Genomic DNA, 24,134 nt, shown 5'->3' with positions numbered 1-24,134 from the left:
AACTTATTTATGTTATATGATAGGAAGATATAATTAGAAATTTATATATATATATATATATATATATATATGATCTTTTCGTATATATTTTCTTTTGTTGGATTTACTCTTTTCAGTAATTTTTTATGTTAAAATAATTACTTATCAATTTTTTTCTTTTAAATGACTATTTTTTAAAATATAATCGTTTTTTTAGTTTGATATTTTTAAACTTAACCTTTTTTTAAAATAAAATAGTTATATAATAAAAAGTTACGTATAAAATAAAATAAAATGGTAATATTCAAAAAAATTGTTATTACTAGATGTAATTTACTAGTGTCATGTATAGTCTATATATGTATAAAGAAAATTAATTTCACTTGTCTAACATATAACGTATATAAAAATAAATCTTAAATGTATAGTAAATATTGTTTTATTATTGTATTTCAGATTTATAAAATTTTATATACATGTAAATTTTACATTTCTTTATAACTTATTTTCCAAAATGAAATTTTAATTTACATTACTTCTAGGAATGCAAATTATTTTATAAATATATCAAATTTTTCAAACACTACTATAGTTTTATATATAGGTAATCTTCTACACAATCATATGCTCTTTGTATCACATGATTATAACATAGCAATCTAATACACAAAAATATAAGGTAAATTAACATGAATAGTCACATTAGACAATTCATAACCATATAGTTTTCTACACATTTAACATTAACAATTCATATAAGTATCTCTCTACCATGCATTCTATACATGATATTATGACCTACTTCTCAAAGATTTTGTGCATTGAATCGAGTCTCATAGATTTTGCATATGTCATATAGACATCGTCCTCTTCAAGTGTTAAATTACTCTACAGAGCTAAAGTCCTTCAAGACCAATTTCTCCTCATATGATATGATATTTTTTTACAATTCTACTATATATGACTCCTTTTCATACCATACTTCATAACACAGAAACTTCCATCAACTTTCACTTTCTAATTATCTTCTTCTATGTAAATCAAATAATTGGTAGAGTTTGAATAATTTCTTTACTTGAGATTACCGATTTAAATACACTTACGGTATACATTAATAGTGATTTTCCTACTTCAAAAACACTATACCAATTAATATGACATAGCATTCAACTTCTTAGTTTATGCTATACTTAGTCTCACACATACAAACAAGCAATGCGTATGTGTGTAATAATAATGAATATTGGCTTCAATGCCTTAGCTCTTCTTAATCTTACACATTAAGTTATAGGCTTATTGTCTTAGCTCTACTCAATCCCTACACAATAGATTAAGATATCGTGTCCTGACTTTACTTAACTTCATGTATATGTATACACATATACTTTTGTATCAATAATAAATTTTGGCCTCTTGTGAAGGCTCTATTCAAGCTCACACTTGTCATTATTCTATCTCACTGTAAAAGAATACATCATTTGTAAAAAGTTTTCTTCTCTTTTATTCAAAACACTTATATTGTCATTTAATAGAGTATTGTCTAATGAATACACTCCACTAGATGACTTAACACTTAAAAGAAAAGGACTTGTCTGATGAGTGTATGGTCTACTCATCTCATAAACTTTTTAGTATCTCAGTTTGACATGATTGGCTTGGATAACGGTTGAATTTACCGTTATCTATCCTATAATTTTGATACTAAATTAACCCTTTTTGACTTAAAAACTTGCTTGAACTCTTATTTTTAGTATATTTTGTGAGTAAAGAGAGTTGAGGTTATATTTTATGATTTTATTACTAAATTTCATTGATTTTGTAGGTTATTGGGATGATTTGGAAGAGGAGTTGAAGTATCAAGGAGTTAAAACTCAAAAGGGATAGAAAAAGCACCAAAAAAGAAGGCTATAAAAGGTCACAAGACACTTGACTGCCCTTTTCTAGGGCCCTCAGCGCTAGAGGCTCACAAGCACGCCTGACTGCCCCCTTTTAAGGACCCTCAGATTCAAAGTCTAGCTTCAACGCCTAGGCGCCCTTTTTGGGGAGCTGAGCGCCAACTTCTTGTATCGCACACCGCCTAGGCGCCCTCTGAGGGGCCCTGAGCGTTATTCCTCTCACAGCAACGCTTGGACACCCCACTTAGAGCGCCAGCGACGCGGGCTTGGACTTTTTATTTGATCTATTTAAGGACCTCTGCACCTTAGGGTTTGTATCTTTTGGCAGCATAAGCGAAAATTCACACTTTTCGACCCTCTAGAGGCAGAATTCGAGAGCTCTCCTCTTTGATTTTTAGGGTTTTTCTATCTTTTTCATTTCATTATTCACCTAGTTTCTCCATGACGATGGAGAACTAAACCTTATTTATTGTTGGGGAAAGATGTAATCTTGTGAACTCTCATGTATTTGAATTTGTTATGATTTATATAGGCTTCTTTTATTAATTGTTAGGGATTTTCTCCTATGCTTATTACGTGTTATGTTTTGATCATTCATAGCATGATTTTATTGTCTTCTTTGTTATTGGGAAATACCTAGAAACCACGATCTAGAGAATTTCTCCCAAAAGCAATATTGCCTAGACATAGGAATAAGAGGTTTGGTTGTCTTAAGCTTCTAAAAGTAATGTAGAATTAATTATTAGGGATGCAAGACATTATGGTCTAGTAATTAATGATAGACTTTCTTTGTCGAGACACTGGGTTTTAAGTAATTTAGAAAATGACATTAACAATTTAATGAAGAAGAATTCTTATATGCATGAGAGTGAATATGTGAAATCTAAACCCCAACAACATAATCATCTCATATTTTCAACAAACATCCACTCATTCTTGTGTTTTGCCCAATTGATCAAATTGCATTCATATATTGTATTTGCATTCCAAAATCAACAAAATGTTCTTTTCAGTTTTAATTAGTTAAGCGATTACATAACTGTTTAGTGTCATGAGTCTTTTGGGAAACGATATTTGGTCTTACCATTTATTATTACTTGATACGATTCAGTACACTTGCTGACATCATTAGCAGGCTTCTACTTAGACTTTCTCTTTCAACTTTTTCATAATCATATTGTTTGATCCTTAAAATAATTAAACTTAATCCAAGTAATCTCAAACCCACACACTAATACTCTATTATAGACAATTGTGTAATACTTTCTCCATTAACTATAGAGTACTCTATAATAACATCAATAATAATAACATTAAATTTGTAACACCCTAATTTCTGAGATGTCACGGGTTATTAAAAATCGGTAAAATTCCAAATTTACATAGCGCGGAAACGTACTTAAAGAAAACCTTATGCAATTACATTATTCTAAGTAATAAAATAATGAAGGAAATATTCCAATTATATTGCCTTAATTTGTAAAAATAAAATATTTAAATGAATACCAATGTTATTCCCCATTCTCTCTTTATTCAATCGTGCTTCTGGAACATTTGTAACATTATCTGCTCACGTATGACACATTATATGATTATCGACGATAATTTCATTCACAAACACACCAACACAAAAATGTATAAGGTAAGCTACCAATAAAACAATCATAACAAATAGATACACACGTCTTGATTATATCAACATAATCAAACACACAACAAGATACATACTTTCTAATTATACCAACCATAATCAAACAGACGATAAGATACATACCTTCTAATTATATCAATCTTAATCAAACACCCATACATAGTAGTAATAACAATAACATTTCTAATCCTCTAACATAAATAATTCAATTATACTAAATTACTCGATCCTCGATCCCCCAATCCTTGAACTTTGATCATTGGTTCTTGATCTCTAACTCTTGATGTCATCACTAACATCTCACACATAGACCCTTGATCTAGCACCCATGCTAACTACTTACTATAACCATTATAGTAACACCATTATCAACATAATATAACCTAGAGCATCTCAAGTACCATGATCATCATCATAGATACACCACCATCACAATTATCTCAATAATGAACAACACCATGAGCATCACTATGCCATAATACCATAGTGGAAAGAGTTCATCTCAATCTTATACCCTACCTCACCAACTGTAGCCTCCCCTACAGATAATCTCCTTCCAATGCACACAAGGCAAAAGAAAGTACCTATCCGCAAATAGAACCAAGATTTACGAGGTAAAACAAGTAGACTTATCCTCCATTCTCATGTTCATCAATCACATACTCAAGTACATCTCAACAATCACTCATGCTCCATTCTAAACCACAAGTCAAACTGACCATAAACATAACCACTAACCTCAATCTCTGATTATCATCATGTTTAACAGCTCCTCAGGCTTGGATCACGTTCATTCTTCATCAAATTTTTCATTTTTCACCAAAATGCATTGTGGTAATTGATCATCACTTAAGATAATGGATTATCTCAGTAAAATTTACCTAAAAACATTACGTGGGAAGGGATAATCGATTATCATCCCATGTAATCTATTATTCCCGAAACCACACTCAAAACCAATGAGCAAATAATCGATTATAACTAATGATAATCAATTATTGCCGAATCGAAACACATCCTAGACATGATTCAAGCACTCAAACATACAGACATCAATCCTAGATAACGTGGAAACATAGTTAACACTTCATACATGCATTCAAGCATCACATACCCATGTAAACTTACTCAAACACATATAATTCATTACTTGAATCATCCAGATCCAATCATTGACATGTTATACCCCCAATAATAGCATGCAAAATAATATCCGATAAAAACACCAAATAGGGTTTTCAATAAGCAAAACTAACTACGTATAATGCTTACAAATGAGAACCAAGCAGATGAAAATTCTCGAAAACAAAGCTGATGATGCGAGGTTGTTTTCTCCCAAACTAGACATAACAATCTGAATGGCTAGAATGAAGTACTGTACGTCTGGAACCCAGTGTCCAAAAATTAGTTCGATCAAACGGTGAACGACTTCACAACGACGAAAACACCAATGCAGGTTTTATGAAATTCTCCAAAACATAGTTGCTGATGCGAGGCTATTTTTTCCCAAAATAGACATCCGATTGACGATCTGAACTGTTAAAATGAAAAACTATACGTTTGGAATCCATTGTCCAAAAGTCAGCCCGATCCAACGGTGAACGACTTCACAACGAAGAAAACACCAGTGCAGGTTTTATGTTATGCGAGAATGACTTCTTCTCTTCGTTTCTCTCTCACTTGGCTTTTCCCTATCTTCAAATGACTCTAATGTGCCCTACTAATCTGACCCATCTCCACTAAAATAAAGTGAGACATAATTGTCAACATTATTTGGCCTATTCTCCACATGGGAATGGAGCCTAATAACCTAACACTTACAATATATATTTGCATGGAAACTCTCAAGCATCATAACTTTGTTCTCTGTTAGCATCAAACCCTTTGTTGGGATAACCCAACAAAACATACATAATACATTCATAGGGAAAACTTATCACAAATATTACATAAACCCTATGTCCATTCATATACAAACTCTTACCCAATAATAACCACAAATAATCACAATCATATATACGTGTATCAAAACAAGGACTACAAATCAAGATAATTAAAAACACATATAACATACAACCATAAACAAGCAAAGGCAAGCTTCTCTATACCTTGACCAATACTAGAGTTTTATCTACAATCCCAAAACACCACCAATCTTCCCTTTGCCCTAAGGGTTTTTGTTGTTATTTCTCTTCTCTCAAACGTCTCTCTATCCTTTGCTTCTCTCTTTGATTTAGAGTTTCTAGTGTTTTTAAATACAAATATCATCACTTTCTTTATTTCTTAATATTTTTAATGTCATTAATTATGATAAGTCTAACAATAATATATATTATCATTATCTAGTCATAATATTTAATTATATCTTTTTCTCTAATAATAATATCTCTTTTAAATTTTAAGATTATATTTCTTATTTTAATTCCTGCACCTATTAATAAAATGTAAAAGATCCTTTTATCTATAGACAGAAATATACATATAATAAAAAAAATAACATAATAATTATGTCTAAATAAATATATACACACAAAAACATTATTTACCATATGAAAAGACCAAAGTTAGACAAACTTATTTCTAATAGTCATATTTTCCCGGATCTTACAAAATATAATAATAATAATAATAGTAATAATAATAATAATAATTATAATAATGATAATAATAATATTAATAATAATAATAGTTTTAATAATAATAATAATAATAATAAAAATATAATTAATAATAATAATAATAATAAAAAAAAAAAGTTTCTTCTTAAGGTAAGTTTCTCCTTAAGGTAATTTGATATATATAAACTAAATATTATGTTTACAAATTTTGAAATAAAAGTGTCTATAGGTGTCTATTTATTTAATTTAAAAAGAACTTTTTCATCTTTTTTCCATCTTTATTTTTTTATTAAATAATACTGCTGACGTGTTTTAGACAAAATCTATTTCCATACATAGATAGTATCATATATCGTTTATTTATATCACCAATCTCGTCATTTTTGTGACAACCGATCGTAGCTGCCGAAGTGTAAACATAGCAATGGAAATCAAGCCTGGTTTGTCAGCACTAGTTACTGGTGGTGCCTCCGGAATCGGTAACTCCTTCTTCTCCTTTATGTTATTCATAATCTTATCCGTCACTCTTCTCTCCCACTTCGAAATTATCGAATTCAAATAGTTTCAAAAATAAGCTTCAGTTGACTTTTGGAACCGATTTAGCGAGCTATGTTCGAAAGTTTTGCCACTCCTGAATTTAATTAACACAAACTGTTAAATATGTTGGCGCTCTTTCGAATTAAGGATCTCATTCCTTCCGTATGACAGTTTGTTGCGTAAGCACTTCGTTCATTGGTGCCGTTTCATAAAGAATCGGTACTAGTTTAATTGGGAAGAGAAAATATAGCAAACTACATATGAATTAGTTTGTTTAGATATTTTTTTTCATAAATACTATAATTTTTTTATGAATTAAAATTTATTTTCTACCATTTAAAATCAATTTTGAAGGAGGCTACAACCAAGTTAAGCTTAAGAAAGATAGCACATTTTGATGCATCTGCAACCAAAATATACGCTCGATGAGATTTAGTTGTATAACGTGATTCACTTGTACCATTTTAGCGTGTGATGTGATTCTATGTTTCTGGTTTTTGTATAGGCAAGGGTCTTGCCTTAGCTCTTGCAAGGAAGGGTGTATTTATCACTATTGTGGATTTCTCTGAAGCAAATGGAAGAGAAGTTGCAAGTCTTGTTCAGAAAATTAACACCAAGTTTCATTCGAAGTTGGAATTTCCCTCTGCAATGTTTGTGAAATGTGATGTGACTGATGCAAGTAAGTGGGATATAATCTATTAACAAGCCATTCACCTGGCTTCTGGGTGCTGGTAGTTGGAATTCTTTTCTTATAGACTCTTTTTAAGATCCTTAGCAAATCTTTCTTTGTTCTTCAATGGAAGTTTAGTCTTTCCATTTGGTGTAGTGATGTAACACCACTTAAACATGAAAATTTGTAGTTATGGAGACTCGAATGGCAGAACACATATGATAAAGTTTCATAATCTGTAAATGAATTCTGTGTTCCAAGTTCCAATTTCTAAGTTTTAACTATTATGAGGTGGGATCTACACACGCAAACATACAAGCATTTGCTGTTTAGATTATCTTTGGTGTACATAAATGTATATTAATTTATAATTATATACAGGGGATTTAGCTGCTGCATTTCAAAAGCACTTCTTGACATATCGAGGTCTAGACATTTGTATTAACAGTGCGGGGATTTCTAGTTCTACACCATTCCGTAGTGATCAAACAGATGGTACTCGAACATGGAGGCACACTGTTAATGTGAATTTCACTGCTGTTATTGATTCCACTCGCCTTGCGGTAAGCTTGACAAGTTACCTCGTTTATCCAATATCCTTCGATTAATTATTTGCTTTATGCTGTGAAAAGAAAGTTGTTTCACGATCTAAATGACATAAATATTATAATTTGCTCCCGCATAATCACATTATAGATCACATACTAGAGTTCACTACTTTTCTTTTTTAAATGAGAAAAAGGGGCCAAAACCATTGTTTATGTTGGAACTCATTATCTTCATTTTAATAGATTAAAGCCATGGAAGCTGCCAAAAGGCCTGGTGTGATTATCAACTTGGGTTCTGCTTCCGGTCTTTATCCAATGCTCCTTGACCCAATATACAGTGGCTCTAAAGGTTTGTTATTTACCAGCTTTGATCAGGGTACACTCCTTCAAAACAAATTTAAAAAAAAAATTTGCCGGACAAAAGAGCTTAAAGACCTATTCAATTCAACTTAAGTGACGCTGTTAACAACATGAGCATTCATACTTGTGGATGACCATTTAGCTTAAAGTAGGGGTCAAGCAAAAGCCAGTGTTACCGTGGTCTAAAATTTAGAACTGCTATTTTTGAGAATCAGTTCTGAGGTATTTGAGAGAAAACTGAGGAACTATTATTGAATGTACATATGATAACAGTACAGAGGTCTCCGTATATAGAGTTATACAAGGTTACCTAACTAGCTAGACGAACTGTGAAAATTATATCATGAATAGTGATACCTGTTTACAGCTGTCAGCGGTATTGACTTGACTAGGCAATGTTATCTGATACTCTAAAACATCGACTATTTATTAAGATTTTCATCTTTTTTTTAGTTTTTTTGCCTGTTTCAAAATTTAATTAAGAATGGGGTTTGCTGTTATCCAAATCATGAAATTTGTGATTATCTTCTGATCCTGAGTCGCACCTCCTTCTGCCCCACAAATAAAACTAATTATATGTCCCAAAAATAGAAAACAGAAACAGTCACTGACAGTGAAATCTCCTTGTTGTGCCTTAACATATATTTAAAAAACTTCAAATAAAGATAAAAACATATAATATAGCTTTTCAGTGAGATTTAAATAATGGTTTCAAATCTCTATCTGTAGAATTTATGTAAATTAAGTTGCTATATTGCTTCCTAAAATGTTAAAATATACTTCTGCAGGTGGTGTTGTTATGTTTTCTAGAGCACTTCGTCTATACAAACGTCAAGGAATTCGAGTCAATGTGCTTTGCCCCGAGGTAAGATCGACTTTGAAGAATGGATGTTCTTAGTTATATTATTATTCTTCAATCTATGGAAATTCTTAGAAAGTAGATTTTAAACTGTACTCAATCTCACAAAATAAGCTTATAACGTGAGATTTGCACCCACTTATATATTATAAATTTATCATATCTTTAGTTCATATGTAATTTTCAACACACCTCATGCTGACGATTAGACATTTTGAGCATGAAACTAGATATTTATGAATGATTTGATAGTGACACACTAATAGGTGGCATGATAGGTGCAATGAACTTTACTAGAATAAACTTTGGTACCATCTTAGAAAGTAGACCTTAACCGTAACTCAACCTCACAAAAGTGATTTGTAAGGTGATATTTACTCTTACATTATAATTTAACTATATCTCTAATTAATGCCAGAAATATTAGATACTTTGTTGAAATTGACTAGAATTTTTCTGAAAAAAGTTCCTTGTGAGATGGAATAGACTAGTACTCCTGGGTATTGATTTTGTTAAATCATTAATGCGTTTCATTAATTTTTGGTTCTGGACCGAAGCATTGAGATGCTATTTTGGGTCCCAAGTTCCAAGTCGCAACTAATTTGAGCTGAGTTACAAGGACATACTTAGGGGAAGTAAAGCTTCCCATCCCAACGCTTTTCTTCTTTTTTTTTTTTTTTTTTTTTTTTTTTTTTTTTTCTGTTAAGAGTCTCAAACTTGAAAGCTTGGTTGGAACCAGGATCATTGCCTTTCAGACCAACTTGTGTTAAATGTGTTTTGATTTTCAGAACAAAATTTATTTTAACTCTTTGTTAAAATGAGCTATAATGTGAAAGTTTGGTGCAGTTTGTTGAAACTGAGATGGGATTAAAGATAGATCCCAAATTGATCAACTTGATGGGGGGCTTTGTACCTATGGAAATGGTGGTGAAAGGTAAGTCTATAAATTTCATTGTTCTCTCATGTGGCTTGAGCAAAAGAGAGTGGCCGCATTGTTCCTTAACTTCGTAGCTTTCTAAATCACAAATTTGTAACTGCTGCTTTGCATGCACATCTCTTTAAATAATTTAACATGCTTAAGTGCATCACTTTTATTAAACATATCTAGAAATGATCTCACATGATTAGTCTTGTATCTAAGTATTTTATAAGTATCTTGGACAGTATTTTGAGAGTAAATTCTGCATTGTGTTAAACTATTTATAAATGTTTAACCCTGTGTGCTCTATACATACTAAGGATTTAGCCTATGCCTCTCTTTTATTTTAACAATTTGACCAAAATAAAGTATACAAGTGAGGGACAACTATCATTTCATGAGTTAGTTTTTGGTGCGGAGTTAGTCCCAATTCCTTATTATTAGATGATATTAGAGTCTATTACTCATTATTGTTAAACTTATATGGCCACATGTTATTGGACAGTTATCAGCCTACACACAAATGTCTAGTTTATCAAACTTTCTATTCAATATATCCAATCTTTCACATGAGCTTGTTTTAACATTGACCAGTGATATACTAAGGTGTAATTTAGTGAGATGGGAAGAGCAAATCTCACGTCATGAGTTAGTTTTTAGAGTTGAATTGGGCTTAATCCAAAACTATTATAATATATTTACTGGTTTGATTAGATTTTAAGTTTCTTGTAAAACTATTATTTGGGTTTAGTGCATATTTTGTATCTATCAATAATTCTATTTTGTTTGAAAATTGTGCCGTTAATAATATTTGGTCGACATTTCATGCATGTTATGAGATTGTCCATTAACTCGATAAATAGTCATTGTTTCTTATGTACACATGAATTTTGATATGAAAGCATTTTAACCTCTCAAGGTGCTTTTGAGCTCATTACGGATGAAAGTAAAGCTGGTCATTGCCTATGGATTACAAATCGTCGGGGTATAGAATACTGGCCCACACCATCTGAAGAAGCAAAGTACTTAGTACGTTCCTCTCGTTTCAAGAGAAGATCCGATTATAAAGCTCCATCAATTAAACTTCCCGAGACTTTTGAGAAAATGTGTGTATTTGAACTGTCTCTCTTGTTATAAAATATACTGCCTCCGGAGGATGTTTATTTTCTATTTCCATAGTGTTAGAAAGGGACCATTTATATCTTCTAATTGACGGATCTGATGACTATTTGTTATAAAATATACTGCCTCCGGAGGATGTTTATTTTCTATTTCCATAGTGTTAGAAAGGGACCATTTATATCTTCTAATTGACGGATCTGATGACTATTTTCTTCTCACAATTTAATTAATTGAAAGATGCTTTATTGCTTGCAGAGTTGTCCACACCTTGACTCACAACTTTCGGAATGCAACAAGCATTGTGAGAACACCACTGAAATTACCTATCAAGCCGAAGCATGTTCTTGTTAAGATAATTTATGCTGGTGTGAATGCTAGTGATGTAAGTTCAGATATCTTTCTAAGAGGACTTGTGTATGCATATTGTTTAGTCTTTTTTTCTTTCTTTCTTTCTCAATTGTCTCTATTAAGAGACATGTCCGTGCCCTAACTTGCTGAAGAACAGCCTCGACTTTGGAAAAAGATACAATCTTCACTGTTGAACTTGTCAACTGAAGAATTATTCATTAGCTCAACACATGCATGTTCAAGTCAGAAACTGCACGGCTTACCATAAAATACACACTAATCTAATAAACACGTGACTTTTCTGTACATATAGAAAAAAAAAAGGCTCTGTTTATTTATCGTTTAAGTATGTTACAACTCTTCAAGTATGTTAAAACATCATTAATTTATCATGTTTGTAGTGTGTTCGTGGATAAAACATGTGGAGTCTCATGATATCAGATCCTCATTTTTGAATCTATACTTGCTTGACGCCAATGACTTGGAAAGTTACGAAGTATCTATATTGAGTAATATTAGTTTTTAGTTTTTTTTTTTTTTTTTTTTTTTTTTTTACAATATAAAGCTTCTCCCTGCTACACAGTTTTTTCAAGCGTTATCACCTCTAATTATCTAGAACATTTATTTTAATCTATAATCTATAATTCTAACAAGTGTGAACAATGTAGGTAAATTTTAGCTCAGGCCGCTATTTTGGTGGAAACAACAATGATACTGCTTCTCGTCTTCCATTTGATGCAGGATTTGAGGTATAGAAATATCCCCATTTGTAGATATCAAGATATGAAGTATACCACTTGATGCAGTGGACTGCTACTTATATTTGTACATTTTTTTGTTATATTTTAGGCTGTAGGAATAATTGCAGCAGTTGGGGACTCTGTCACTGACTTGAAAATTGGTATGCCTTGTGCATTCATGACTTTTGGAGGCTATGCTGAATTCATAATGGTGGGCAGTGCTTAATAATGTTAATATTTTTTATATTAATTGGATAATTATTGGAGTTTCCACGTACTACGTATTTATTAAATCATACGAGGTGATGATACTGAGGTGATTCTTATGACAATGTAAGTTATTGATGATGTCTTGTTACATTGATTAGATTCCTTCAAAACATGCCCTTCCGGTGCCTAGACCAGATCCCGAAGTTGTGGCCATGCTTACATCAGGGTTAACAGCCTCAATTGCGCTAGAAAAGGTTAACTAATATAAGATTTTCTCCTTTTGTTCAGATGTATCCTTGTTACTTCTCTGTTCATCTTTCATATCAATGTAACTCAAGTTTTTCAATTATTTACTTTATTTGAATCTTATATTTGGTTTCAGCTTGTTCTGACCCTAGTTTCCTTTTGTACATTGAAAAGGAAGGACGGATGGAATCTGGAAAAGTGGTCCTTGTAACTGCTGCAGCTGGAGGAACTGGGCAATTTGCTGTTCAGGTACTTCATAAATCCTGTGCCACTTTTCTCAACCATATGCATTTGTGCATATGTTTTCAGAAACTATTTGTTCCATCAAATCGAAAGTTTGTTGATATTCTGTAGAGTTAGGCCAAACCTGGATAAAAAAATTAATGTTTTGCAAAAGAGTCTGCGGATTTTGTATCTTTTAGTCTGAGTTTCGCACTCTTTTTATATTGTATACATTTCTCACGGATACACTATTTTATTCTTTCTTTTATTCAAGCATTACTTGTTCTTGAGGTCACACAAAAACCTCTTTTATATACTCCCTTGATTCCTTAATTCCAAAGATAACTGACATCTATTTTAACACTAAAGATTGCTTGTTTTTCTGCCGTTTCTTTAAATTCTTGGAGATGAGGTCCTACGTCTATGAAATGAAGAAACAGAAAACAAAAAAGTGATAGAACAACCAGAAACTACAGAAACATTCAAGACAGGTTCTTGATTGACTTTATTATGAGGAACTTTGTTTCTGCTAATGTGGTAGAAAACACAAGGTACAAAAATTGAGGTCTTATGAGAGGACCTTAAGCTCTATTTACACTCAAGGTACAACAATGACACTTAGGACCTTGTTTCTTTACCTCTTGGCAAGCAAAGTGTTGGTTGCCGTTGGGTTTATACAATGAAAATTGGACCCGATGTTCAAATTGATCAGTTAAAAGCTTGCTTGGTTTCCAAGTTATATACCCAGATTTTTTTATCTCGATTATGGTGACACCTTTTCTCCTATGGCCAAAATAACTTTTGTTTGTCTCTTTCTAGCTATGACTGCCATTCATCATTGGCCTCTTCATCAACTAGACATTAAAAGTGCATTCTTACATGGTGAATTGCAAGAAGTTTATATAGATCAATCCCTTGGTTTTCTTGCTCCCGACTATTCTCGTCTTGTTCGTAAGCTTTAATGGTCTGTCTATAGTTTGAAGCAATCTCTTCGGGCTTGGTTTGGTCGTTTCAGTTCTATCTTGATACAGTTTGGCATAATCAGGTGTGAGGCTAATAATTTTGTCTTCTTTTTTCACTCCTCTTCTAAGAAGTGCATTTACCTTGTTGTTTATGTTGATGACATTGTCATAATGGGTGACAATGAGACCAAGATTCGACAACTCAAAGAGAACCTTTCACAACAATTTCATACTAAAGATCTGGGCTCTCTAAAATATTTCTTAGGCATTGAAGTTGCTCAATCTGCTTCTGTAGTTGGCATTAATCAACGTAAGTATGCCTTGGATATTCTTATTGAAACTACTATGCTTGACTGTCGTTCTTGTGATACTCCTTGTTAAGAAGCGGACTTTAAGCCTGATTCAACCCCACAAAACCGGCTTGTAAGGTGAGGTTTGCACCCACTTATATACTTTAAATTGGTCTTATCTCTAGTCGATGTGAGACTTCCAATACACCCCCCTCACGCCGAGGTATATACATCTCGAGTGTGAGACTAGATATTAATGAGTGGTCCGATAACAGCCCGATAACGGGTGGAACAATATGTCCAACAAACAACAAATATCTCTAGGATAGGCTTTAACCATGGCTCTGATATCATGTTAAGGAGTGGACTTTAAGCCCAACTCAACCCCGCAAAACCAGCTTGTAAGGTGAGGTTTGCACCCACTTATATACTCTAAATTGGCCTTATCTCTAGTCGATGTTGGACTTCCAACACTCCTATTAATCCCAATATCAAGCTTCTTCTGGGTTAGGGTGAGCCATTGAAAGACCTGGAAAGATATCGTCGCCTAGTAGGCAGACTCAATTATCTCACTATCACCAGACCTAACATCACTTTTGCGGTTAGGATGGTAAGCCTATTTCGAAATGCTCCTTGTGATACCCATTGGGATGTTGTGACACGTATCCTTCGATACATAAAAAATGCTCTAGGATAAGGACTATTGTATGAAGACAAAGGCAATACTAAGATCATTTGTTACTTTGATGCAGATAGGGCATGATCAACATCAGATGAAGATCCGCTACTGGGTACTGTGTTCTCATTGGAGGAAACCTTATCTCTTGGAGAAGCAAGAAGAAAAATATAGTTAAAAGATCTAGTGCAGAAGCAAAATATCGTGCTATGACAGCAGCCACTTGTGAGAGCTTACATGGCTTGGGCAACTACTTTTATAACTAAAAATAGGAGACATCCATGAAATAAGGCTTATTTGTGACAATCAAGTTGCACTTCAAATTGCATCAAACTCGGTTTTTCATGAAAGAACCAAATAAATTGAAATTGATTGTCACTTTGTTAGAGAAAATGTGCTCTCTGGAGAAATCACTATTGATTTTGTCAACTCTAGCAATTAGGGGGTTGACATGTTCGCCAAGTCCCTTAGAAGGCCCTTGGATTGAGTACATTTATAACAAGCTTAGTACATATGACATATGTTCCAGCTTAAGGGAGAGTGTTACAATATAACCAGCTGTTACATATTTCTAGGGAATCAAGCATTACATCTGGGAAATTAGGATGATTGATTCCTAATTATTAGGTGTATTTATTATAATTGATTTTGTATTATGCTATAAATACATTCTGTGTGATTTCCATTAGACACACAATACATTCAAAACGTATACAATTATATAATATTTATAATGAAGAATGATACAAGTATATATGGCAACCAAACATAAATATGGTAAATAGAAGATATTGTTAAAAAATAATATCAACAACATCTACCAATATCAAACAATATCAAAAGTCTATGTTTCCCTAATTAACATGAAACACAATATATCTAATAGGTGGTATCCAGATTTAAGATCCAATTTGGAAAATACCGATGCCCCAACCAATTCATCCAACAACTCATCTATAATTGGATTGGAAATTTATTGGGAATTGTCAATTTGTTGAGAGCCCTATAGTCCACACAATACCTTGAGCCTCCATTTTCTTTCTCACTAGAATAATTGGGATAGAATAAGGGTTGATAGTTGGATGACTAATTCCCGCCTTCAACATCTCACTAATCAACTTCTCAATTTCATTCTTCTTTTGATGTGAATGTTTGTAAGGCCTAAGATTAGGAATTGAAGCTCCCTCTTTAAGGTGGATTGCGTGGTCATGCTGCCTTGTAGGTGGTGGCCCCTCCAAATCTTAGAAAACCTCAATGTGGGAAGCCAACACCCTTTCCACTCCCTGGGGTATTGCAACAGATCCACCCCTTCACTTCAACCAAAATGCATGTGTCACCGTTTTGCAAATTTGTGATCAATCTTTTAAAGGATGTTGCAGCGGTAGAAAGAGCTAGATCCCCACCACTGTTCATTGATTATCTCCTCTTATGGGTAATCACAGCTTGCCAAAATCAGCCGTGACTTCTCCCAAACTAGCCAACCACTCCAATCCCAAAACATCAGCTCCTCCATTATCGAAAATGAAAAATTCTTGGCGAGTTTTCAATCCTTGAACTTCCAACACAAAATCAGTACATTTCCCTTGACACCGAAGCCTACGTCCATCTCCAATCTCTACCACATAAGTAGGAGTAGCTACTGACTTTAACCCACATCTTCCTATTAATTCTTGTGCAAGAAAATTATGGGAGGCTCCACAATCTAACATGAAAATAACCTTCTCGTCACCTATGTGTCCCCAAACCTTCCATGATTTCTTGGTAGTGAGGCCAGCCAAGGTAAACATGGATAACCGCAGAGTTTTCGTACCCTCATTGCCCTCCTCCATTTTCTCCTTTCCCTTCAATGACCCATCCTCATCATCAACCTCTTCTTTAGTGACTAACAGCATATGAAATTTCTTGTTACGGCATACATGATTTGGACCGAATTTCTCTTCACATCTAAAACACAGTCCCTTCTTAATTTTATCCTGCATTTCCTCATTTGTCAATTTTCTGAAAGATCCACGATGATGATTCACCCCTAGATTTTTAGCAAGGTGATTGACAGTCCCTCCTAGTTCTTCTTTTGCTCAGCCTTGAAGAGCCAATTGATTACCCCCTTCATGTGAAAAATTCCTTGTCATCCAACTAATCTTGGAACTCGAGCCACCCTATTTTCGACCGGGCCCTTCCCTTTAGACAATATTTTGATTTTGTCTTCCCCCATTTGAGTTTTCATCATTAATTCCGTCTTAATATCATCCCGTAAGTCATTCTAGAATATCCCAATAAGATAATCTTGATCTATACCCTTTAACAACCTTGCATACGGCTTAAATTGTTCAATGTATTCTTACACCGTCTCAGTCTGAGTTAACGTCATTAAAACTCAAAGGGATTCCTCAACATGTTAGGCTGGAACCTTCGCACCTCTGCCAATTTGAATGATTCCCAAATGGGATTGGGATTGCAAGATTCCCACCATTGGAACCAGTTCCTTCCCCTCCAAAGCTATCATTACGGCCTATATTCCTATATTCTTTCCACCTCGGATACATCTTGTAAACGGAAGTGTTTTTCTAACCGGTTGACCCAGCCAAACGTATCATCTCCCGCAAAGATAGGAATATCTAATTTACGCCACTGTGAACCTGCACTATGCTGCCAATCTTGGTCTTGTCGAACAGACTTTTGTGGAGTACCCATATTTACGCCACTGTGAACCTGAACGATTCGACCCACACATTGGTCCACTTGACATCTTCTCCACCACCACCATAAGTTCGTTAATCAAATTTTACAGTTGCTGAAAACACTCGTGTTGCTCATTCTTAGATTTTATCTCTATCACGAATCACTTCCTCAAACATGCGTTCTAAGGTTTCGAGTCTGGACTCCACTAAACTGTTGACCATAACCCTTCAAACAAATACCACAAGACCAAGAAGGATGCTCTGAATACCTGTTGATATAACAACAAGCAACTAAAGAAACATTCAAGACAGGTTCTTGATTGACTTTATTATGAACAACTCTGTTTCTGCCAATCTAGTAGAAAAGAACAAGGTACAACAATTGAGGTATTTTGAGAGGACCTTAACTCTCCCAATTCCGTTTTCCTCCAAAAACCCAAAAACTAAATTCCTGACAACCTAAACCCAGATTATATATAATAGTCTGTTACAACATGTTACAACTGTTACCTACTTATTTATTTCTCCTTTTATATACTCTACCAAATCTATGAAACACTCATGATAGACTATCTCTTTCTTAAAACATTTGATATTATCGGTGGACTGTGTAATAGCAAAATTATTTCATGTATAAACAAAAATGAATTAAAATTACAAAGCTTGCGTAAATCTATTAGTAGATAGCTTGTTAGGTGCTTCAATCTAGGTTTTGTAGTTTAAACTTCTATGTAGTTTCTCTGCATGAAAGTTTCTTTACCTGACTCAATTTGGATTATTGTGCAGGTGGCAAAATTAGCAGGGAATAGGGTGGTTGCAACTTGTGGAGGTGGGGCAAAGGCCAAGCTTCTGAAGGAGTTGGGAGTTGACAGAGTCATAGACTATCGTAATGAAGATATAAAATCTGTATGTTTTAAATGCTCTGATTCTTTTGAGAGTTCTGCTAACCATAACTACTTTTGTTGTGATTCTTATTAAAATGGACAAGTTTAAAATAATATCTTTTGTAATCTAATTAACCATTCAGATGGTTGTGGTGTCCTTGTAAATAACTTCTTCCCTGATCGTTGGCTCCTTAAGACATGCATGCATGCATATATTTCTGGTCCTTTATGTATGCACTAATTGAAATATCCAACAAGTTGTTGTTTACTTTCTTACAAATGATTCTAATTCTATTCTTTTATGGGAACTGCATATATTATCTCTTCTATTTTATTTAATGAGTTTTTCACCCATTTACCAAAATATGCCTGTTACTATTAACTATCTAGTATTGATTGTTGTAATTAGAGAAAATATCTATAGAATCTGCTTAATTAGAGAAAATATCTATAGAATCCTTTTAATTAGAGAAAATAGGTGTATGATCTTCTAGATTATTTTTTAGTACATTGTTTCCTTATTTCCTTGTTTTAGAAGATTAAATTGTTGCAAATAGAGGTAAGGAGAATGTAATCATCATGAATAAAAATAATAAAATCATTCTCTTTTTCAAGTTGGTATCAAAATTCCCGATCTTGAGAGATCTGTTTCTGCTGCAACAGTAGCCACCGCCGCCACTGTCCGACCATTGTGTTTGTCGCCGTAGTCGATTGGGGTCGTTGATAGAGCAGAAATGTGCACCTTACTCCAGTGATCACAACACTGGAAATCGCTCCGGGAAAGAAGCCGCCATGTGCCACCACCATCGTCGGCGCGTGTAGCCCACACGCCTAGTTCCAACAAGACCCACTTGCCTTCGTCGTCACAAAAATGGTTGCCGGAGCACCTGAGTTCGTTCCACGGGTTGGTGACATCCTGTTTGGCCCATATTTAGTAGATCTAAGTTTTAAATTTTGCTCCTTTTCCCTATGTAACCCACATGTTGTCATTGCCTCGGATAAAGGTCACAAGAGACACCTATTTGCATTTTCTGTGATGTCTAAAGTAAAAATTATTCCTTTGAGTCCTAATGATCTACCAAATATGGTGGGTGCCTATCAGTTGGATGGTTGGAATTTCTTACAATGGAACCAGTACATTTGAAGGATTCTCAAAGGACGTTCAAGACTAGATCACATAGATGGAGTAGGACTAGGACCAGACGATATTCATTTTCCAATTTGGGACAATGAAGATTCATTAATTATGACTTGGATGTGGTAGTCCATAATTCCTAATATGAGTAGAAATTATGTGTTCTTCTGCCAAAGAAATATGAGATGATTTAAAGAGTACTTTTTCATTAATGGGTAGAAATTATAGTGTTGAAGCTGAATTTTGAGCTCTTGCAATGTGTGAAGGACTCTGGATGAAAATCATTTTGGATGACCTTAAAGTCAAGGTGGATAACCCTATGCAACTACAATGTGACAATAAGTCTGCCATGAGCATAGCCCATAATCTAGTACAACATGACAGGAGCAAACACATTGAAATTGACAAACATTTCATTAAAGATAATCTAGACAGAGGCTTTGTGATTATAACTCATGTTCTTACTGAACTTCAGATAGGATATATTTTTACAAAAGGTCTCCTTCTAGGTAGATTTTAAGATCTTGTCGGCAAGTTAAGATTGATTGATATTCATTTACCAACTTGAGAGAGAGTGTTGTAATTAGAAGAAATATCTATAGAATTTTCTTAATTAGAGAAAATATCTATAGAATCTTTCTAATTAGAGATAATTAGAGATAATAGGTGCATGGTCTTCTAGATTATTTGCTACAAATAAAGGTAAGGAGAATGTAATTGTCATGAATGAAAATAATAAAATCATTCTCTTATTCAAGTTTGATACACCTCAAATTCGTTTCCTCCTTCTTTTATAGTTCTTTTATGTCGTACACAGAATTTCGTATAGACAAAGGCATCAATGGAGTAAAGCCCATATGGTAGCATACACGTGAATAAAAAGAAAATCTTTGAACTCCGGAAGAAATTATTTATCTTATTCTAGTGAAAGGAAAGTTGAAATATGAAATAAACCTACAAGTGAAAGGAAAGTTGAAATATGAAATAAACCTCTGTAGGAAGAAATAACTCAATACCTCTGCTGAGCAATTTGCATCGTTGAATATCTATCAACATTCTTTAGACAAATATGCTCTATCAAATAGGCAAACCTTACAATATTATCTAATTACATTTGCTAATATAAGTTTGAAACTCACTGGACATGGTCTAACGGGTTCTAATTGCTAAACAAGAATGAATTATAATTGAAGGGACTGAACAGTGATGGAGAAGACGATCCTTTACATACTGACGACCAATTAAGCACCATAAATTAAATATTTAATGAATATTCACTTTTCAAATCAGGACCCAATTTAAGTGCAGAGTGGACATCTTTACTTTGTTGATTCAATTGTGGCTCTAGTTTCTATTGGAATAAATTATGTAAACTGCTTCCAATCAACATGTTTAAAATTTTCACTTAATTTTTCAGGTTCTGAAGGATGAGTTCCCCAAAGGTATTGACATCATCTATGAGTCTGTTGGCGGTGACATGTTAAACTTGTGCTTGAATTCTTTGGCAGTTCATGGACGACTCATTATTATTGGCATGATTTCTCAGGTTTTTCTTTTTTCTTATCATGCCACGTTTTTTGTCCTTTACAGCACTCCTGAAAATTTCACTGCGACTATAACAATCCTAAAAACTACCCACTACTCTCCACACTCTTTTTATTAAGAGTTAGTATTAACTCATTTAATGATTCTTAATTCACGTAATACCTTGGATTTTATCCTCATTATGTATAGTGAAAATTAGATTTTAACCTTTTCTTATCAAAGCCACAAATTAAAAGGAACATGAAATTCTTTTGAGATGTCTGGAATGAAATTTGGATGTTAGCTTGGCTACATTACATGTAATATCGAATTCTTTTTACCTGTCCCATTTATCTGTTGTAGTAAACTGTTCGAAGAATGTATGAAGCTATTACCCTGTTTTAGTCCCTCGATAGTAGTGTGCTTGATTATGGATAGCAGTAAGTTGTTTCTGACCTCTTAAGAAATGTATTGTTAATGAACAATGTTGATTTCATTTGTTATGTGCATTCATTCCAGTATCAAGGAGAAAAGGGTTGGACACCATCAAAATACCCTGGCCTATGTGAGAAGCTCTTAGCAAAGAGCCAAACTGTGGTATGTAGCAATATAGGCTACCCTTTTAATTTTGCTGATTTCATATTTCATTGTTAATAGAAGTTGTAACTTACTCAGCTTTATTATCCATCTCATTCTCGAGTGGAACATTTTCTTGGTAGATAAGTTGAGCCTTTAAATCTGAATCCTGTCATAGCACGGAATAATGAGATGTTAAAAGGACAATTACTTGTTCCGATAACTATATCTTGATACCCAATAAATAATTTATACAACCAGTTGATGCCTATAATTTTGCTCTCCTTCCCTTTTCTTTACAATACAAAGTTTACTTCCTTTTTTTAATGAGATCAGTACTCTTAAAAGCAGGTCTGTCAAGTAGTTATATGGTTATCTAAACATAATTTTCCATATAGTGTCTGAATTTTTAACCATAATATATAAAATTTTGTACAAGTGGTATGGCCAACTCATCATTCACTTGTTTAATTGTTCTAAAGTGAACGCTTTTCGTTTCAAAACTTACAGCTCGCATGCAAAGTTCCATTTTATTTTTTTGACTTATTTATTCATACATAATTCCAACTTTTCAGGCTGGCTTTTTCCTGGTTCAACATGGTCACTTGTGGCAAGAACATCTTGACAAGCTTTTTGATCTTCACTCTACGGGAAAGCTAAAGGTTATTCATACACATTCCATCCATATATCATGATCAATAAAATTCTCGTTATTAACGGGATATATATATGAAGTGCTAATAAGTATACTTAGAAGTTAACGGTTGCCCTGCCTTTAACGTTTCTATTTCTAAACCTTTCTTGTTTCTTCATACAGATTGCCATTGATCCAAAGAGATTTGTAGGTCTGCATTCTGTTGCTGACGCTGTTGAGTATCTCCATTCGGGTAAAAGTGTCGGGAAGGTATTTACTTAACAAATATAGTGCTATTCTTTTTTAGTTGTTTAGTGACTATTCAGTAACAAAATCTAATAATATAACTTGTCTAGGTTGTTGTCTCCGTGGACCCGAACTTCCTTCCTCTAGAGGCCAAATTGTGAATCATCATCCCATGTCAAATGACCTCACAGATTATGTTCTAGCACTTTCAAAGTAGAAAAGGATAAGCTAAACTTGAAGCTCTTGTACAATTATTGTTGTTGAATGTTTCTGAAATTAGTTTCATCAGCTCAATACCAGAGCTGAAACATTCGCAATGATTTATCTTTTTTTGGATTACTTGTGTGACCGAGTTTCAAAATCGGTAAGAAATACCTGTTCACGTTTATGAAATACCTTTCACATACACGAACTCGGCGAAAACTGGCCACTCTTTCCCTCTTTTGCTTTGTTGTTACTTCTGAAGTTGAAACTGTTCAATCAAATAATTGCTAGTTCGGCACTAATGTTTACATTTCCTTTAAACCTGCCGCAGGTTATTCTCACATGACTTAATTTGGCTCTAGAAGTTTAAATTTGCCTTACACCTGCCCTCAAATTCTTCTTCAAAAAAAATTGCGATTCTTTGAAATTTAGTTGACACGTTAAAAAACTTGAGAATCTGATTTAACCCCTCAAAAATTAGAAGCGTAACGTAAATGATCAAACAGACAAAAGTTACAAACTAACCATTTAAGTCCTTAATCTTGTAAAAAAGTATATTGTTACGAGCTTTCATAACTGCCTTAGGTTTGTAAGTCATTTCCTACATTATTCTCAGCTATATGCTATCAATCAATAATATACGCAAACCACCTTAGTCAATCAATCCTGATTTCACGAAAAAAAAATGTATAATCAGTAATTAATCAAATTATCATGAATCAAATATTTAATATAGTATTAATATATCATCATACAACGCTGCTTTTCTTTTACGAGAGCTTCTTTCATGCCACTTAATCATACCATTATTGTCTTTAGAAGGGTCCCTTAAAACACTTCCTTTTTAAGTCCTTCTCCATTTATAAAACAATGACAATAACTAAGTGCCAAACAATTTGATGTATTTAGGTAAAAATATGATGCAACAGAAGAAGCTGAATTGACACGAAGATACATCCAAGACAAGCTCTTGTCAAATTAATACATCTTATTATTACAATTATTGTGCACTAATAGATGGAGACAAATCACACAACTTAACATCTCTATCAAACACAATAGTTTTGAGTAAGCCATACAAGGTAACTACTTCTTTAAAGAAGAGTCTTAAAATGTAGCTAGCATCATCTATCTTGTGGCAGGGTATAAAATGAGTCATTTTACCAAAACGATCTACTACCACAAAGATAGAATCATAACTCCTTTGAGTCCTTGGTAATCCTAAGACAAAGTTCATGTTTATTTCCTCCAAAGGGATACTAACTCTAGGAAGATGTGTATAGAGTCAATGATGAATTATTTTAGACTTGGCTTGTAACCAAGCTATGCTTCTAGAACAATGTCTCTGTACATCTATCTCATATGCGGCCAATAAAATTTGTTTTTCAAAAGACTAAGAGT

The 24,134-nt window shown here is 33.6% G+C and overlaps 1 protein-coding gene across 1 annotated transcript; it reads left to right on the top strand.

The window, feature by feature from the left end:
* Positions 1–6,513: 6,513 nt before the first annotated feature.
* Positions 6,514–22,937, top strand: LOC106769174 (prostaglandin reductase-3). Its single transcript, XM_014654683.2, has 18 exons — positions 6,514–6,622; positions 7,186–7,359; positions 7,732–7,913; positions 8,142–8,247; positions 9,047–9,123; positions 9,964–10,051; positions 10,956–11,142; positions 11,414–11,540; positions 12,175–12,255; positions 12,356–12,457; positions 12,615–12,710; positions 12,877–12,951; positions 18,317–18,436; positions 20,967–21,095; positions 21,593–21,670; positions 22,225–22,311; positions 22,467–22,553; positions 22,640–22,937. The coding sequence occupies exons 1-18, from the start codon at positions 6,568–6,570 to the stop codon at positions 22,688–22,690; spliced, it is 1,902 nt and encodes a 633-aa protein (XP_014510169.1). The 5' UTR covers positions 6,514–6,567; the 3' UTR covers positions 22,691–22,937.
* The last annotated feature ends 1,197 nt before the right edge of the window (positions 22,938–24,134 follow it).

The sequence above is a fragment of the Vigna radiata genome, chromosome 7 (assembly GCF_000741045.1).
Source record: "Vigna radiata var. radiata cultivar VC1973A chromosome 7, Vradiata_ver6, whole genome shotgun sequence".
In the NCBI taxonomy this organism is placed as follows: Eukaryota; Viridiplantae; Streptophyta; class Magnoliopsida; order Fabales; family Fabaceae; genus Vigna; species Vigna radiata.
Note: the sequence above shows the minus strand (reverse complement) of the source record. Positions and strands in the feature narration are given on the sequence as shown.

Coding starts and splice junctions, on each gene's coding strand:
- LOC106769174 (XM_014654683.2), top strand. CDS start 6,568: ATGGAAATCAAGCCTGGTTTGTCAGCACTAGTTACTGGTGGTGCCTCC. Junction 11,143..11,413: donor CCCGAGACTTTTGAGAAAAT/GTGTGTATTTGA, acceptor TATTGCTTGCAG/AGTTGTCCACACCTTGACTC. Junction 22,554..22,639: donor CGGGTAAAAGTGTCGGGAAG/GTATTTACTTAA, acceptor TAACTTGTCTAG/GTTGTTGTCTCCGTGGACCC.